Source organism: Mustelus asterias, chromosome 16, assembly GCF_964213995.1.
Source record: "Mustelus asterias chromosome 16, sMusAst1.hap1.1, whole genome shotgun sequence".
NCBI classification, from domain to species: Eukaryota; Metazoa; Chordata; class Chondrichthyes; order Carcharhiniformes; family Triakidae; genus Mustelus; species Mustelus asterias.
Genome location: NC_135816.1, coordinates 71021608 through 71038647, shown reverse-complemented (window position 1 = coordinate 71038647; position 17040 = coordinate 71021608). Strand labels below are relative to the sequence as shown.

The following is a 17040-nucleotide window of genomic DNA, read 5'->3' as shown; positions in this document are numbered from 1 at the left end:
AATGGGGGGATGGATTTCCACGGGATTTCTTGTGCAAACCTGCTTTAATGTAGATGAGAGCCTTGGCAAACCTGAAGAAATGGCAGTAATGTCTGCTGTCCTGATGATTCTGTAACCCTTCTGCTGAAGTTACAGTGGGCGAGCAGGCGAGTCTCAGCAGAGACTCATCACCCTTTGCTTTCTGGGAACAGGGCCAAACCATTCAGATAGCATATCTGTGGTCAGCAGCTGACAATATTGAACTCATTGTTGGTTGCCTGTGCTGAAGGGTTAGTGGGAGAAAGTTATACTAACTTGCCATTTTGTTACCAAGTACGTTAATGTGGCTAAAGGTGAACCATGCATCCGTGGATGGCCAGCACTCTTACTCTGAGACAGAAGTTTGTGTTTAAGTTCCGCTCCAAATACTTGAGCACAAGGTCTAGGCTGACATTACAATCCATTTCTGTGGGAGAGTTGCACTATTAGAGGCACTGTCTTATTTTTTAAAAAAGCATGTAGAATCCTTGGCATTCTTACAGAGAATTGAGTGCAAAGGCAACTGGGGGGGGGGGGGGGGGGTTCTCCCTACTCTTTATTTCTATGCAATGTGCTTAAATGCCTCTTGTACTGGTGCCAGCATTAGTAACATTATTTCCAACTCTGCGGTTGGATTACTGCTTCATAATTTACATAGTGTCTATTATCCTATGTGTGCGTGTCAGGGTGCTCTGTAGAAGGCTGCAGATGTCTGGTAGGAATTAGGCTTTCTGATAGTGCTGATTAGACATGTATCTCTGTGATAACTTTAACAGATGGCCCCTTCCACCCCACACCATTGAATACCAAGCATCCTCTGTTTCACTTCATGCTGCAATTGAAAAATCTAAATCTAAAATGTTGCCAATCATCAGAGAGTGTTAATTCTAAGGCTGCAGGACCACCCAAATTCAACAGGAATAATTTAGCCCCGATCACAGCCCTGACCCGAAACCAGCCGCAGCCCCTGACCCGGCACCAGACGTGGCCCCTGACCCGGCGCCGGATGCGGCAAAGGGTCTTCACCATGGGACAGAATTGTCGCGTTGCCAGCCACTCAATATTCCTTTGACTTTGGCAGGAATGGAAAACCCTGGCAGTGAGGGAAGCATCACGGTATAACTACAGCATTGCTCTGGAAAATTTAAACCTACCATTGACATCAAAATAATTCTAGAAACTCCAGGGGAAAGGGGTTGATTGGAAGATTGGGAAAATAAATAGCACTCAACAGATGGGGTTTAGATTGAATTACCATATTTGAGGGCAAGGGGGAGATAAAGATCTTCCAACTCTCCTAATTTAGACCAATATTGAGTATGTGACCCTCTGATCTGCATGGTTTGCTACCACAGGAAGCCCTGTTTGTAAGTATATGACTTTAGTACTCCTCATTATTTCTTGTGTTTGTTTTTCAGGAGTGTAACAACCCCTGTTGTTACGCCAATAACTGCACCCTGAAGATGCATGCAGAATGCGCTCATGGAATGTGTTGTTATAAGTGCAAGGTTGGAACCCTTCACATCATGATGTTTTAAACTCAGTAACATTTGGTGATTTGCTAATGTGCATTAGTACCTTATTTCACAGAATCACAGAATAGTTACTGCGCAGAAGGAGGCCATTCAGCCCTTCATGTCTGCGTCATGTCTCTGAACAAGCAATGCAGTGTGTACTATTCCCCTTTGATTTGATTTTGATTTGATTTATTATTGTCACATGTATTAGCATATAGTGAAAAGTATTGCTTCTTGTGCGCTATACAGACAAAGCATACCGTTCAGAGAGAAGGAAATGAGAGAGTACAGAATGTAGTGTTACAGTCATAGCTAGGATGCAGAGAAAGATCAACTTAATGCGAGGTAAGTCCATTCAGAAGTCTGACAGCAGCAGGGAAGAAGCTGTTCTTGAGTCAGTTGGTATGTCACCTCAGACTTTTGTATCTTTTTCCCAAAGGAAGAAGGTGGAAGAGAGAATGTCCGAGGTGCGTGGGGTCCTTAATTATGCTGGCTGCTTTGCCGAGGCAGCGGGAAATGTAGACAAAGTCAATGGATGGGAGGCTGGTTTGCGTGATGGATTGGGTTACATTTGTGACTTTTTGTAGTTTCTTGCTGTCTTGGACAGAGCAGGAGCCATACTAAGCTGTGATACAACCAGAATGAATGCTCTCAATGGTGCATCTGTAAAAGTTAGAGTCGTAGCTGACATGCCAAATTTCCTTAGTCTTCTATGTCTTCTAAAAAGAAGAAAGTAGAGGCATTTTCTTAACTATACTGTTGGCATGGGGGGGCCAGGACAGGTTGTTGTTGATCGGGACACCTAAAAACTTGAAGCTCTCGACCCTTTCTATTTCATCCCTGTTGATGTAGACAGGGGCATGTTCTCCTCTACGCTTCCTGAAGTAGATGATAGTGTCCTTCATTTTGTTGACATTAAGGGAGAAACTATTGTTGCCGCACCAGTTCACCAGATTTTTTATCTTATTCCTGTGCGATGTCTTGACATTGTTTGAGATCTGACCCACTATGGTGGTGTCATCAGCAAACTTGGAAATTGAGCCGGAGGGGAATTTGGTCACACAGTCATAGGTGTATAAGGAGTATTGTAAAGGGCTGAGGATGCAGCCTTGTGGCACACCGGTGTTGAGGATGATCGTGGAGGAGGTGTTGTTGCCTATCCTTACTGATTATGGTCTGTGGGTTAAGAAGTTCAGGATCCAGTCGCAAAGGGAGGAGCCGAGGCCCAGGCCACGGATTCCCCTGCCTTTTCCCTTAACCCTGCACACACTCCCTATTCAGATGATAATCCAATTCCCCCTTGAATGTCTCTATTGTGCTTGTCCTCCATACTCACACAAGTAGCACGTTCCAGATTCTAACCATGAGATCTTTAATGGGCATCTCCAAATTGGACTATCATAAACACCCAACTGTTCTGATGGGGAAGGAAAGCTGCAATGTTTGTGTTGGGGGAATGGCAGTCAATGTAAGTCAAATGCAAACTTCTGTCTGTGCTAATTGAGCACAGGTACTGACTGACATGAGTACACAAATGAATTGCACAAAGAGGGAACAAAACCCTTGGGTAACCTCTTCACGTTTTCGTATTTTGTCATAGCTGGCTCAAACACTGAACTATTGGCTCCAAAACCCAACTGGTGACTGTCCCACAGTACCTGGGCTGGAGCAGTGATACTCCTCTTACTCTTCAGTAAGGGAAAACTCACAGGAGAAGTAAAGCCACCCTAACATCCATAATAACGTGGAAAGACCAGAGATGACCCTACCAAGACCCACCTGTGTGAATTTTAGTTTAGTTTATTTATTAGTGTCACAAGTAGGCTTACTGCAATGAAGTTACTGTGAAAATCCCCTAGTCGCCACACTCCGGTGCCTATTCGGGTACATTGAGGGAGAAATTAGCATGGCCAATGCACATCTTTCGCACTGTGGAAGGAAACTGGAGCACCCAGAAGAAACCCACGCAGTCGCAGGGAGAACGTGCAGACTCCACACAGACAGCCGGGAATCGAACCTGGGTCCCTGGCGCTGTGTGGCAGCAGTGCTAACCACTGTACCACTGTGCTGCCTTAACGTATGACCTCCAAATGTACATAGAGTGTTCCTTTCAGCAACCCCACACTCATACCCTGGTGATTTTTTTAATTCTTCCAACAGTTAAAGGCCCCTGGTAGTGTTTGTAGGAAATCATCGGGACCATGTGATCTACCTGAGTATTGTTCTGGCAACTCGGAATTTTGTCCAGCCAACTTTTACCAGATGGATGGTGTCAGCTGTGAAGGCGGTCAGGCCTATTGCTACAATGGGATGTGCCTGACCTACAAAAACCAGTGTGTGCTGCTATGGGGTGCTGGTAAGTACAAAAAGAAATCCCCAGTGATCCTGGATTCATTTGTGGCTTAAAAAAAAATTTAGCTTTGTCTTTTTTTACAACCTGTGGACGGTTGTCTGTCTCCACGGACGTTGCCTGAGCTGCTGTTTTCTGTTTGTATTAGCGAGGAACCATCATTGTTTTACCGTCTTTTCCTGTTCCCCTCAAAGCATCTTTGTGTTCGACATGTATTGAAGGTTTCACCCCCTCCCCCGATTTTCTTCTTCGCGGTTGCAGGGGCTCAGGCTGCTCCAGCTGCGTGCTTCGAAAAGGTGAACATCGCCGGCGACACGTTTGGCAACTGTGGCAAAGACCAGCGGGGAAGTTACCGCAAGTGTGAGACCAGGTAATAAAAAAACATCACCTGCTGCTTCTTGGTGACAATATCCACTGTTGTGGTGGGGAAGGGGGCCTGCAGTGCTTGTGTTGGGGGACTGGCAGTCAATGCAAGTCAAGTGCAAACTTCTGTCGGCACTGATTGACAATTCCTATATTTGATTAGCCTCATGCCGCCTAATGGAGGCTGTGTGTTGCGGTGGATTGTGGGTGCAGTGGATCTTCAATACTAGGATGATGGCCAATCACAATTGGGACAGGGCATTTGACCTCTCTCCTGCTCGATTTACTTTTCCATTCATTTTAAGTGGGTAATGAAGGTTAGTGAGGTATAAACGAGCTCCTGATTTGCGATCTCTTCTTTTGTGTGATTGCTAATGACCAACTCAAGTTTTTTAAGTTTATTTATCAGTGTCACAAGTTGGCTTACATTAACATTGCAATGAAGTTACTGTGAAAATCCCCTAGTCACCACACTCCGGAGCCTGTCTGGATACACTGAGGGCAAATTTAGCATGGCCAATGCACCTAACCAGCACTTTCAGACAGAGGGGAAACCGGAGCACCCGGAGAACATGCAGATTCCGCACAGACAGTGACCCGAGCCGGGAATCGAACCCAGCTCCTTGATAATGTGAGACAGCAGTACTAACCACTGTGCCACCATGCCGCCCCCACTGTACCCATGCCTATCGTCTGAGAGAAATAACTTGAATTTATGCAGCACCTTTCAAGACATCAAGCTGTCTCAAAGCGCTTTACAATCATTGAAGTATATTTGAGGTGTAGTCATTGATGTAGTTTAGGAAATCCAACAACCAATTGAAGCACAACAAAGTGCCCATAAACATCATTCACCAGGTAACCTGTTTTTCTTTCAGCAGTGTTGTTGGAGGATTGAATATTGACACATCCCAGGGGAGGAGCTGTTTACTCTTCTCCAAAGTAATGCCATTGGATCTTTAATGTCTACCTGGGAGAGCAGACGGTTTATTTCTTTCTCTTTCACCTTTCCACTCTATTTATTTATTGTCCCCTTTCATTGACACTGGAACACACAATTGCTCCTGCTCTCCTCTCCCATTGTCTCTCTACTCCTTCCTCTTCCCGCTCCCTCTTACCGCATTCTCAATTTAATTTCCTCTTCCCCTCAATCCTCCCCAGAAAGTGAGTCATTGCCAACCGTTACATTTTCTTGCCAACTCGACTGAGAATCAGGAATTCACAATGTGGAACTAATTATCAGTCACTTGTTCTGAAGAGTTAGTGATAGTGCGAGTTGTTATGTTCTATTAAATAAAGTTAAATATCTGATCTGAAAGAGAACCTCAGATGGTGCAGCACTTCCTCAGTACTGCACTGAAGTGTCAGCCTGGACTTTTGTGTTCAACTCTCTAGAAAGCTGATTTAGATTCTGATTTAGAGGGGAGAGCGTGACTGACTGGTACATGCCCAGAGCCTGACCAAGTTATTAGAACATAACAACACGCACTATCACTAATTCTTCTGAACAAGTGACTGATGATTAGTTCCACATTGTGAGTCCTGATCTCAGTCGAGTTGGCAAGAAAATGTAATGGTTGGCGACGACTCACTTTCTGGGGAGGATTGAGAGGAAATTAAAGTGAGAATGCGGTAAGAGGGAGCGGGAAGAGGAACGAATGGAGAGGCAGTGGGAAAGGAGAGCAGGAGCAAATGTGTGTTCTAGTGTCAATGAAAGGGACAAGAAATAAATAGGAAGAGTGGAAAGATGGAAGGGAAAGAAATAAATTGGGGAGAGTGGGAGAGAGATAGAATCATAGAACCATACAGTGCAGAAGGAGGCCATTTGGCCCATCGAGTCTGCACTGACCACAGTCCCACCCAGACCCTATCCCCATAACCCATATATTTACCCTAGCTAGACCCCTGATACTAAGGGCAATTTATCATGGCCGATCAATCTAACTCGCACATTTTTGGAGAGTGAGAGGAAACCGGAGCACCCGGAGGAAACCCACACAGACACGAGGCCGGAATTGAACCCGGGTCCCTGGCGCTGAGGCAGCAGTGCTAACCACTGTGCCACCATGCCACTGGAGAGGGAATGAAGGAGATGGAAGCAATGAATTGAGGGGGAGTAGTAGAAAGACAGTGGGTCTAAAATCTGAAAACATTATTAATTAAACAACTGTCAGAAGTATTTGTTTCCCTGTATTAGCCCACAGGTGGAATTTTCCCATGATTTATCAGAATGTCAGGCTCTAACTGAAAACCAGTGTGTGTCTCTTCAGATGCACAGCCACGTTTTCAGATCAGATTTTCAGCCACTCTGCGCAAATAAAATCTAGGGGCAGATACAGCGTCACTCTGGCAGGGCGGGGCCTGATCGAGCCAGCCTCGGGGTGCCTTCTTTAAAGGGTGCCCCAGTCAGCACTGAGAACAAACTCTCCCAACCCACAAGGACACAGAAGACTCTCCCAACCACCACCCGACAAGTATCAGGGCGTCCCCTTCAGCATAGAGATATTGGGGTTCAGCATAGAGATATTGGGGTGCTCTCCCCTAACCACAACATGACCCCTCCCACCCGCCACCATGGCAGTATTGTGGGCAATCTCCCTTTCACAACCAAGTCCCAGCCCCTCCCACTTCACAAGCAAGCTTGCCCCCCACAGACTTCACAGGCAAGTCTCCCTCCCCCCTGCACCACACCCCGCCACCAAGCGGGTTCCCCAGAGAGTCTGCCCTGGCACTGCCCCTGGCACAACCCCCTGGCACATCAGGGCACTGCCCAGGATTCTCCTGACTGAACCCCGTCTGTAAATACCTGTGTGAGCCACGTCGGTGAGATTTGAATATTTAGCGAGGGGGGGGGAGGGGTTCATGTAGATTAAAATATAGTCAAATGTAGTTAAATAAGATTCCCACTCTTTGTGGGTGGAACCTCATTATGTCATTGGTGAGGGGCGGGGAAAATCAGTAAATTAGACTTTGTCAGCAAGAATTTTGTTTCCCGGCTCTCGTGGTATTTTGTGCCCATGTCATGTGTTATGGTTCAGGTTAGAAACTCCAAAGTACTTAGGTTTACAGCATGGAAACAGGCCCTTCGGCCCAACTTGTCCATGTTATGGAGACTGCCCAAACCATAAGTTTTGCATCTTGAATTTGGCTAGGATAAGCATGAGATGCTTCACTTCAGGTGCGGATCAAATGACCCAGGAGGGAGCTTTTATCAAACAAAGTTTAATTAAGAGTATAGTTAACATGTATGGAAAGAAAATTAGCAAAACTTCTATCAATTACAAGAACAAGAAACAAAACAACCACTATAATGTATAACTCTGAATGAATATCTCTAATGTGTCCCAGTTAAAACCAAAACCCATAGACAACCTGAAAATCACTGGAAGGAAATAAAACCCCATTTAAGCCACTTAAGAAGCAATAAAAGGACAATGCAGTCAAGTCGACAACAATGACATCACTGAAGCTGTGAGCTAAGAAACCACTGAAACCGCAAAAACCACTGAGAGCTGCAGAAATCATGATTTTTTTAAAAAAAAACCTTTCTTAAAGGGACACTAACGTCACACATGTTTATGCTCGCGGTGGATATGGGAGCAGAATCACCTCCCAAGTTCTGAAAGGGGGATATTGAATCTTTGATATTGCACATTCTTTAGCAGTCCCAGAGAAATAATCAGTGCTCGCAGCCCTGTTAATGTTATGTGGTTTTCTTTATCATTAAAGGAATGCCAAGTGTGGAAAAATACAGTGTCAAAGTGCAGCTCAAAAGCCCCTGGATGCAAACGCTGTTCCCATAGACACCACAATTACCTTGGATGGGAGGAAGGTGCAGTGCAGGGGAACCCATGTGTACACAACTCCAGAGCTGGAAGGGGACATTCTGGACCCAGGACTGGTCATGACTGGAACAAAATGTACCGAGAAGCATGTGAGTTTCACTGGCATACCCAAGAAAGTGAGGTTGACAATTGGGATGGAGGCGTTTGCTGCTCTGTGGGCGAAAGCATGAGCATTTTACCACTAATCCTGCAGATTGAATTGTCCACCTTTGTGTGACTCTCATCCTATTGAGATGACCACAAGTGAGGTGGTCACTATACGCTCTGTCAGGTTACCAGCCAGGAGGTGAATATGTGTGTGGCACAAGTGCCATCAGTACTCAGTGCCTTGCAGTGTGTGGATATGATTGTGTGCCCTGTGACATGTTCACAAACTTATTTTTGATGGTGCGGCTACTTCTGGGTGCCTCTCACCCTGTCCTTACAGAAGTACATACTTTTGCCATATGTCAAGACTTTCCAGCCCTGCCACGATGGGTTTCCCTGCAGGATCCTCATGGGGAACTCTTCCAATTCCCTCTTCAATTTTTCCCTTTCCGACTCACTTTTGCAATTTGTCTCTCCCCCTTCTCTCTCTATCTTCTCTCTGCCCTTCTCTATTACTCACTCTCCCCATGAGCTATTTATTTCCCCCTCTCCCATTTCCCTCCTCGACATTTCTCTCTTTCCTATCCTCCCAATCTCTCTCCTATTCTTCTCTCTCTCTTTCTCTCTCCCCCATTCCCCTCTCTGTCCCATTGCTTACTCTCTCGCTTTCTCTTCCATTTCCCCCCCCGCCTCTCTCTCTCTCTATCTCTCCCGCTTCGCTTCTGTCTCTCCCATTTCCCCCCTCTCTCTCCCATTTCCCCCCTCTCTCTCCCATTTCCCCCCTCTCTCTCCCATTCCCCCTCTCTCTCCCATTCCCCCTCTCTCTCCATTCCCCCCCTCTCCCCCATTCCGCCCCTCTCCCCCATTCCGCCCCTCTCCCCCATTCCCCCCCTCTCCCCCATTCCCCCCCTCTCTCCCGTTCCCCCCCTCTCCCCTGTTCCCTCCTCTCTCTCCCGTTCCCTCCTCTCTCTCCCGTTCCCTCCTCTCTCTCCCCGTTCCCTCCTTTCTCTCCCTCGTTCCCTCCTTTCTCTCCCTCGTTCCCTCCTCTCTCTCCCTCGTTCCCTCCTCTCTCTCCCCCGTTCCCTCCTCTCTCTCCCCCGTTCCCTCCTCTCTCCCCGTTCCCCCCTCTCTCTCCCCATTCCCCCCTCTCTCTCTCCCGTTCCCTCCCCTCTCCCTCCCGTTCCCTCCTCTCTCTCTCCCCCGTTCCCTCCTCTCTCTCTCCCCCGTTCCCCCCTCTCTCTCTCCCGTTCCCTCCTCTCTCTCTCCCCCGTTCCCCCCTCTCTCTCCCCGTTCCCTCCTCTCTCTCTCTCCCGTTCCCACCCCCTCTCTCTTGTTTCGCTCCCTCTCTCTCCCATTCCCTCCCTCTGTCTCCCATTCCCTCCCTCTCCCTCCCCCATTTCCCTCCCTCCCTCCCATTTCCCTCCCACTCTCTCCCATTTCCCCCCTCTCTCTCTCCCTCCCCCCCCTCTCTCATCCTTCGCTTCTCTGTCTCACTCTCCCATTCCCCTCGCTCTCTCCCATTCCCCTCTCTCTCCCATTCCCCCCCTCTGACCCATTCCCCCCCTCACCCATTCCCCCCCCCTCACCCATTCCCCCCCTCTCACCCCCATTCCCCCCCTCTCACCCATTCCCCCCCTCTCTCCCATTCCCCCCCCTCACCCCCATTCCCCCCCTCTCACCCATTCCCCCCCTCTCACCCATTCCCCCCATCTCTCCCATTCCCCCCCCTCTCCCGTTCCCCCCCTCTCTCCCGTTCCCCCCCTCTCTCCCGTTCCCCCCCTCTCTCCCGTTCCCCCCCTCTCTCCCATTCCCCCCCTCTCTCCCGTTCCCCCCCTCTCTCCCGTTTCCCCCCTCTCTCCCGTTCCCCCCCCTCTCCCGTTCCCCCCCCTCTCCCGTTCCCCCCCCTCTCCCGTTGCCCCCCCTCTCCCGTTGCCCCCCCTCTCCCGTTGCCCCCCCTCTCCCGTTGCCCCCCCTCTCCCGTTGCCCCCCCCTCTCCCGTTGCCCCCCCTCTCCCGTTGCCCCCCCCTCCCGTTCCCCCCCTCTCTCCCGTTCCCCCCCTCTCTCCCGTTCCCCCCCTCTCTCCCGTTCCCCCCCTCTCTCCCGTTCCCCCCCTCTCTCCCGTTCCCCCCCCTCTCCCGTTGCCCCCCCCCTCCCGTTGCCCCCCCTCTCCCGTTGCCCCCCCTCTCCCGTTGCCACCCCTCTCCCGTTGCCCCCCCCTCTCCCGTTGCCCCCCCCTCTCCCGTTGCCCCCCCCTCTCCCGTTGCCCCCCCCTCTCCCGTTGCCCCCCCCCTCCCGTTGCCCCCCCCTCCCGTTGCCCCCCCCTCTCCCGTTGCCCCCCCCTCCCGTTGCCCCCCCCTCTCCCGTTGCCCCCCCCTCTCCCGTTGCCCCCCCTCTCCCGTTGCCCCCCCCTCCCGTTGCCCCCCCCTCTCCCGTTGCCCCCCCCTCTCCCGTTGCCCCCCCCTCTCCCGTTGCCCCCCCCTCCCGTTGCCCCCCCTCTCCCGTTGCCCCCCCTATCCCGTTGCCCCCCCTGTTGGCCCCCTCTCCTGTTGCCCCCCTCTCCCGTTGCCCCCCTCTCCCGTTGCCCCCCTCTCCCGTTGCCCCCCTCTCCCGTTGCCCCCCTCTCCCGTTGCCCCCCTCTCCCGTTGCCCCCCTCTCCCGTTGCCCCCCTCTCCCGTTGCCCCCCTCTCCCGTTGCCCCCCTCTCCCGTTGCCCTCCTCTCCCGTTGCCCCCCCTCTCCCGTTGCCCCCCTCTCCCGTTGCCCCCCCTCCCGTTGCCCCCCTCTCCCGTTGCCCCCCTCTCCCGTTGCCCCCCTCTCCCGTTGCCCCCCTCTCCCGTTGCCCCCCTCTCCCGTTGCCCCCCTCTCCCGTTGCCCCCCTCTCCCGTTGCCCCCCTCTTCCGTTGCCCCCCTCTCCCGTTGCCCCCCTCTCCCGTTGCCCCCCCTCCCGTTGCCCCCCTCTCCCGTTGCCCCCCTCTCCCGTTGCCCCCCTCTCCCGTTGCCCCCCTCTCCCGTTGCCCCCCTCTCCCGTTGCCCCCCTCTCCCGTTGCCCCCCTCTCCCGTTGCCCCCCTCTCCCGTTCCCCCCTCCCCCGTTCCCCCCTCTCCCGTTCCCCCCTCTCTCCCGTTGCCCCCCTCTCTCCCGTTGCCCCCCTCTCTCCCGTTGCCCCCCTCTCTCCCGTTGCCCCCCTCTCTCCCGTTGCCCCCCTCTCTCCCGTTGCCCCCCCTCTCCCGTTGCCCCCCCTCTCCCGTTGCCCCCCCCTCTCTCTCTCTCCCTCCCATCCCCCCCTCCCTCTGTCTCTTTCTCCCCTAATTCTTTGAGGTACTCCTTGCAGTCCCGCAGCACCCTCTGACTGGCAGCTCTCAATGGCAGGATTTCCTCTCACTCAGGTGTCTCTCGGCCTGTTTAACCCACTGGCTGCTGGTCAGACGTCTTTCTGGTGTGTTGGCTGCCGGCTGACTCTCCTTCCAGGTGGGGTGCAAGCAGTCTGCCCCTCTACCTCTGCAAAAGCCCCAGCTTTGAATGAGCCCTATGGCCAAGGGCTCTCTGATTAATTAATTATCTGTGTTACAGTGATTATAAATGAGAATGTAGGCAACTGGATATGTTTCTGGAAAGACAAAGAATTGAAGGCTATGGTGAGCTTTTTAATTGTTAATAAACACCATTCTCGGGATATGGACACGCTGGAAAGGCCATCATTTATTGCCCATCCTTAGTTGCCACTGAGAAGTTGGTGACGAACCCTCTTGAACCGCTGCAGTCCATGTGGTGGTGAACGTACTCCCAGAGCCTATGAATGTATGTCAGGCATTATGGCCTCTTCTTGTGACTCAAGGTTCCTTTATTTTCACAGATATGCTTTGAAGGACAATGTCAGAATGCTTCTTTCTTAGCAGCAGATGAATGTACCGCAAAATGTCACAACCATGGGGTAGGAGTCTAACTTCTCTCAGCCATTGCTTTCACATATAATGTTATAAATGTCAACTCTCTGAAATTTCGAGAAAGACCTGACCACCCATGAAATGCACTGTCAGAAAGAAACCAGGGTATTCACAGCGTTTAGGAGAAGAAAAGAGGCCAGTCTGGCCGATTATCGCAAACAGAACAGAAATTAATCTCTTGAAGTTCAACCAAACAAGTTGCTAGTTTCTGGAAACAGGAACCTCTCCAGTCCATAGAATCGCAAAATTGTTACAGTTCCGAAGGAGGCCATTCGGCCTATTGTGTCTGCTCCAGCTCTCCAAATGAAATTATGGGTGGAATTTTCCCATCCCACCCACCACTGGAATCGTAGGGGGCGGATCATGCAAAGGTCTGTTGACCTTGAGGGCGGGAATTTCCAGCCTTGGGGCGAGCACGGCTGGAATATCCCATCCCATGACTTAGTGCCATTCCCCTGCTTCTTCCCCATACTCCCGCACATTGTTTCTAATCAAATAATCATCACCCTCTTGAATGCCTTGATTGAACCTGCCTCCACCACAATTCCAGACAATGTGTTCCAGATCCCAACACTCGCTGAATGAACATGTTTTTTTCTCTCATCACATTTCCTGTGATGTTGGGTCTGTTTTTTTTCCCTCCGCTGCCTCACAGCAGCTGAAATACTCACTAAATAACTCTCCGCCTGTCCTGCGGCAGGGCAAGACCGTTCTCTGAAGGGTGAAGCCAAAGAGAATCTCTTTCCCCTCTACACCAAATTCCCACTTTGATCCAAATTCCCAAAAATACTCACTTGGTCTGTGTCTCACTCAGGATGAAGCCTCTCTCACTTTCTCTGATTATCTTTTCACCTTTCTCTGATTCATCTTTTCATGGCCAAAGAGGTTGAATCAAATTTACCCAGCCTGTTCCCGTATTCATGAGTCCTGTTTTCATTCGTGCACCTATGTATTTTACTCTTGAACATTAACAGTGTCTGCAGGGTTTTAAATTGGATTGTTAATACAACTCTGGGTGCTATAGCTTCAAATGGAGCAAAAATTAAGTAAGAGTATTTAGAGAACAGAAGGGCGAAGCAAAAAGTAATGAAATAGGAATTAGCAGCAAGTTAGTGAGGTGAATAAGGATATAGTCAAGGAAGTGGATTTTGAGAAGGCTTTTGAAGGTAGAGAGAATTGATCAATTGAGGGGTTCAGAGAGGGTCAGGCCAATGAGGCATTACTACTAATGGAGGAGTTGAGGGAACTTATACTAAGAAGAGCAGGGGCAGTGGGCTAGGATGGAGATGATGGAACAGTTCCAGAGGTAGGACTGGGAACAAGTCAGGAGGGCTTTGTCAATGGGCACAGGGATGGTGAATGAGCGAAGGATTGCCAGTTTGGCTGATGGAGTTATTTTGACCAAGGAATCTTGTATACAATGTGGTTTACTGACAAGTCTTTTTGCCTTTGGCCCAGATTTGTAACAACAACCATAATTGTCACTGCATGTCGGGCTGGGCGCCTCCATTCTGTAACAAGCCAGGGTATGGAGGCAGCGTGGATGGTGGAGTAGGAGCACCCAACTGTAAGTAGCCAATGATTGCTGTTTGTCACTGTGCTGCATGAAGTGAGACCCCACTCTATTCAATCTGGGCACCACACCTCAGGAAGTATATAAGGCCCTCTCAGCAAGGCTGGTTCACCAGGACAGTAGCAGCAGTGAAAGGTTTAAACATACAAGCAGAAGAAATGTGAGCAGGAGAAAGCTATTTGGCCCATCCAGCCTGTTCTACAATTTCCGAAATTCATGGCTGATCTGATTGTGACCTTATTTCAACTTTCCTGTCCATGCACCCCCACCACTCTTTCCCCCCCCCCACCCCCCAATCTTTGACTTCCTTGCAAATCAAAAATCTGCCTAACTTAACGTTGAATATATTCATTGGTCCAGCCCCATTGACCTCCCAGAGAATTCCAAAGACTAACGACCTTCTGGAAAAAGAAATTCCTCCTCATCTCCATCTTAATTGGGTAACCCCTTATTATTAAACTATGTCCCCTAGTTCTAGATTCTAGTGGACACGGTGGCACAGTGGTTAGCACTGCTGCCTTACAGCGCCAGGGACCTGGGTTTGATTCCCAGTTTGGGTCACTGCCTGTGTGGAGTCTGCACGTTCTGCCCATGCCTGTTTCCTCTGGATGCTCCAGTTTCCTCCCACAGTCCAAATGACATGATGGTTTTGTGCATTGGCCATTCTAAATTCTCCTTCAGTGTACCCAAACAGGCGCCGGAGTGTGGCGACTCGGGGATTTTCACAGTAACTTCATTGCAGTGTGTTAATGTAAGCCTATTTGTGACACTAATAAATAAACTTAAAACGTTAAAACTTGGAAAATAATCGATTTTGAAAATTGTAATTTACAAACCTGCTGATCATTTATTATAAGCAACTGAAGAAAATCTCTTCAACCTCTCCCCAGCCCCAATGATACTCAGGAAAACATGAAAACTACCGCTGCCCAGACCTTCAAATTGCAAGTGTGACCAGTTACTGTTTATGATGTTTCAATCCTTCCAGTCCATACTCATCCACAAGCCCCATTCTCACCCAGTTCTTTATTTTATGCCCAGCTCCCCTTTGGTAATGGACTGGTTGTTGATGAGAATATTGTACAGAACAGGGATCTAGGACATTGTATAGAACCAGGGATCTGCATCCTGTGGTCCTGAAGCCTCAAGTGGCTCTTTAACAATTCAATTGTGCATCCCAACCTTTCCCAGTTGGATTGCGTAAACATAAAAAAGCCTAAAAAAAAGTCTAGAAAGGTAAGAATCCTGCTTTTATTGTGGGGATAAAAGACTAATCATCATGCTGCACTTTACAATTTCAAATGATTATTTTAACGAAAAACATGGTGCAGTAAATGAACCTGTTCAAGTGGTATTGCTACAACTTATACTGGCCGGGCTTTTCCGGCCATATCCCCCGCCCAGCGCCTTGTTTTCTGAGGCGGCTCGCCATTGGCTGCTGATGGGATCTTCTGGATCCGTCGAAGTCAATGACCATTTGTGTTGCTCGTCAGCTACGTTGCCAGGAAGCTCACCATGGCGGGTGGGTGGGGGTGTGGGGGTGTTCACCTTCAGCGGGACCGGAAGATCTTGTCCGCGGAAAGGGCTGGAGAATCCCGGCCAATGTGTTTAATTTGAGGAACAGGTTCTGCAGTTGCGACTTCTAATCTTTCTAATACGGCTGAGATGATGAACGATTCTGAATGTACTATTCGAAACTTTTTTACCACGAGAATCAATAGCTGAAAGTATTGTCTTAATTTTAGGCATCTTGAGTTAAAGCTTTCTTTAAAGATGCCTTTGCTGCTAAAATTATAGTATAAAATGTCTCTAGTTCGAAGTTAGGTCTATTATCACTTTGTTTTTTCCCATTGATATACAAATTCAATATATGTATTTTGTTTATTATTTATGCAAATTAAGCATTCTACAAGAGGCACTTGGCAATTAGACAACCACTTGGTTTAGAAATGCTACATTTTTTTTTGCGTTCTAAATAGCTTTTATTTTCGGCAAATTCTTTTAAAAATCTCTTTGGGTGAAAAATGGTTGCTGACCATAGGTACAGAGTAACCAGGGACACTCAGTTCATGTGAACTCCCAGACTGGTTTTGATCATTTGAGGGAACAGAGAGGCGCTTTCCAGAGTATCTCTTCCCTTTTTGGTCCTGTTATATTTTTTATCCACTCTGATTTTTCATGTCTGTCTCAGGGGACTGCATGGCTGCGGCAGTTTTGGATGGGAGAAGTTAGTCTAAATCTTCTGGCCATCATGGTATGGGGCAGGTTTGTTGCTGCCAAAAGTCCTTTCCGGATTTCAATTTTATATGTTAGCGTAAGTTAATTAAACTGCTTGCCTGGGAGTCTCAGGTTTGTGAGGTGTATCTTTGCACATTTGATTGCACCCGAAAGAATATAGAGGGGAGGAAAAAGCAATTTGCAATGCTAGTGACCTCAGGATCTACCTGGATCCGATACAGTCATTGCAGTATAAACGGGGCCAGTATTGCATTTTGAGCAGCACAACAAAGTTTAATTAACGTGCCAGTGAAATACTGTTGATGACATCTTGTGATAGCAATGTAAACAGTAAGAAGTCTCACAACACCAGGTTAAAGTCCAACGCCGGCATCTCCACATCATAGCAATGTAAAACCACTGCCATCTAGAGGCATTTAATAATTTTAAAAATGGTTCTTTCATTCCAAATGCTTGATGGTACATTGAAGAGCTGCAAGTGCTGCCTCCCTGGGCGGGTTACCTGCTCTCCGCTGTGGCGTGTTTTCTGGTAGCGGAAGTGGCCTGCCATTGGCCAGGATCTTCCGGTCCCGCCAGTGTCAACGGCTATTTCTGTGGCTTGCACTCTGGGGGGGGGGGGTTAACAGCCAGAAGATCCCGTCAGTGGGAAGGACTGGAGAATTTTAGCCGTCGCTGATAAAATGAGACTGTCTTTCTAAAGGAATCATGCATATCATTCCCCTTGGGGTATTCACTCGTTGGAACAAAGCTTTCAGTGAGTATTGTACGCTCAGATATGCCAGAGGACTCTCAACATGCACATTTGATCTTCAAGTTATGGATTTGTGTTGAGCTGGTTTTCCCATTCATTTGAAACACTGCTGTAAAGCAATGAGCCTTTTGCTTGCTCTGAAAGATGTGCTGGTTAGGTGTATTGGCCATGCTAAGTCCCCCCTCAGTGTACCCAAATGGGCGCTGGAGTGTGGCAACTAGGGGATTTTCACAATAACTTCAATGCAGTGTTAATATAAAGCTACTTGTGACACCAATAAATAAATGAAAAAAATGCTACAAAGAAGTAAAAAGAAAAACTGTCAGCTAAATAATGCCTTTGTGGCTATTTGATGTC

The 17040-nt window shown here is 49.0% G+C and overlaps 1 protein-coding gene across 1 annotated transcript in view; it reads left to right on the top strand.

The window, feature by feature from the left end:
* adam19b (ADAM metallopeptidase domain 19b) overlaps positions 1-17040 on the top strand; it is a 145570-nt gene that overhangs the window by 112435 nt on the left and 16095 nt on the right. The window contains exons 13-18 of the mRNA XM_078231651.1: positions 1437-1526; positions 3696-3891; positions 4147-4255; positions 7978-8182; positions 12031-12108; positions 13580-13688. Coding sequence (XP_078087777.1) covers positions 1437-1526; positions 3696-3891; positions 4147-4255; positions 7978-8182; positions 12031-12108; positions 13580-13688 — 787 coding nt within the window. The remainder of the gene's footprint in view (positions 1-1436; positions 1527-3695; positions 3892-4146; positions 4256-7977; positions 8183-12030; positions 12109-13579; positions 13689-17040) is intronic.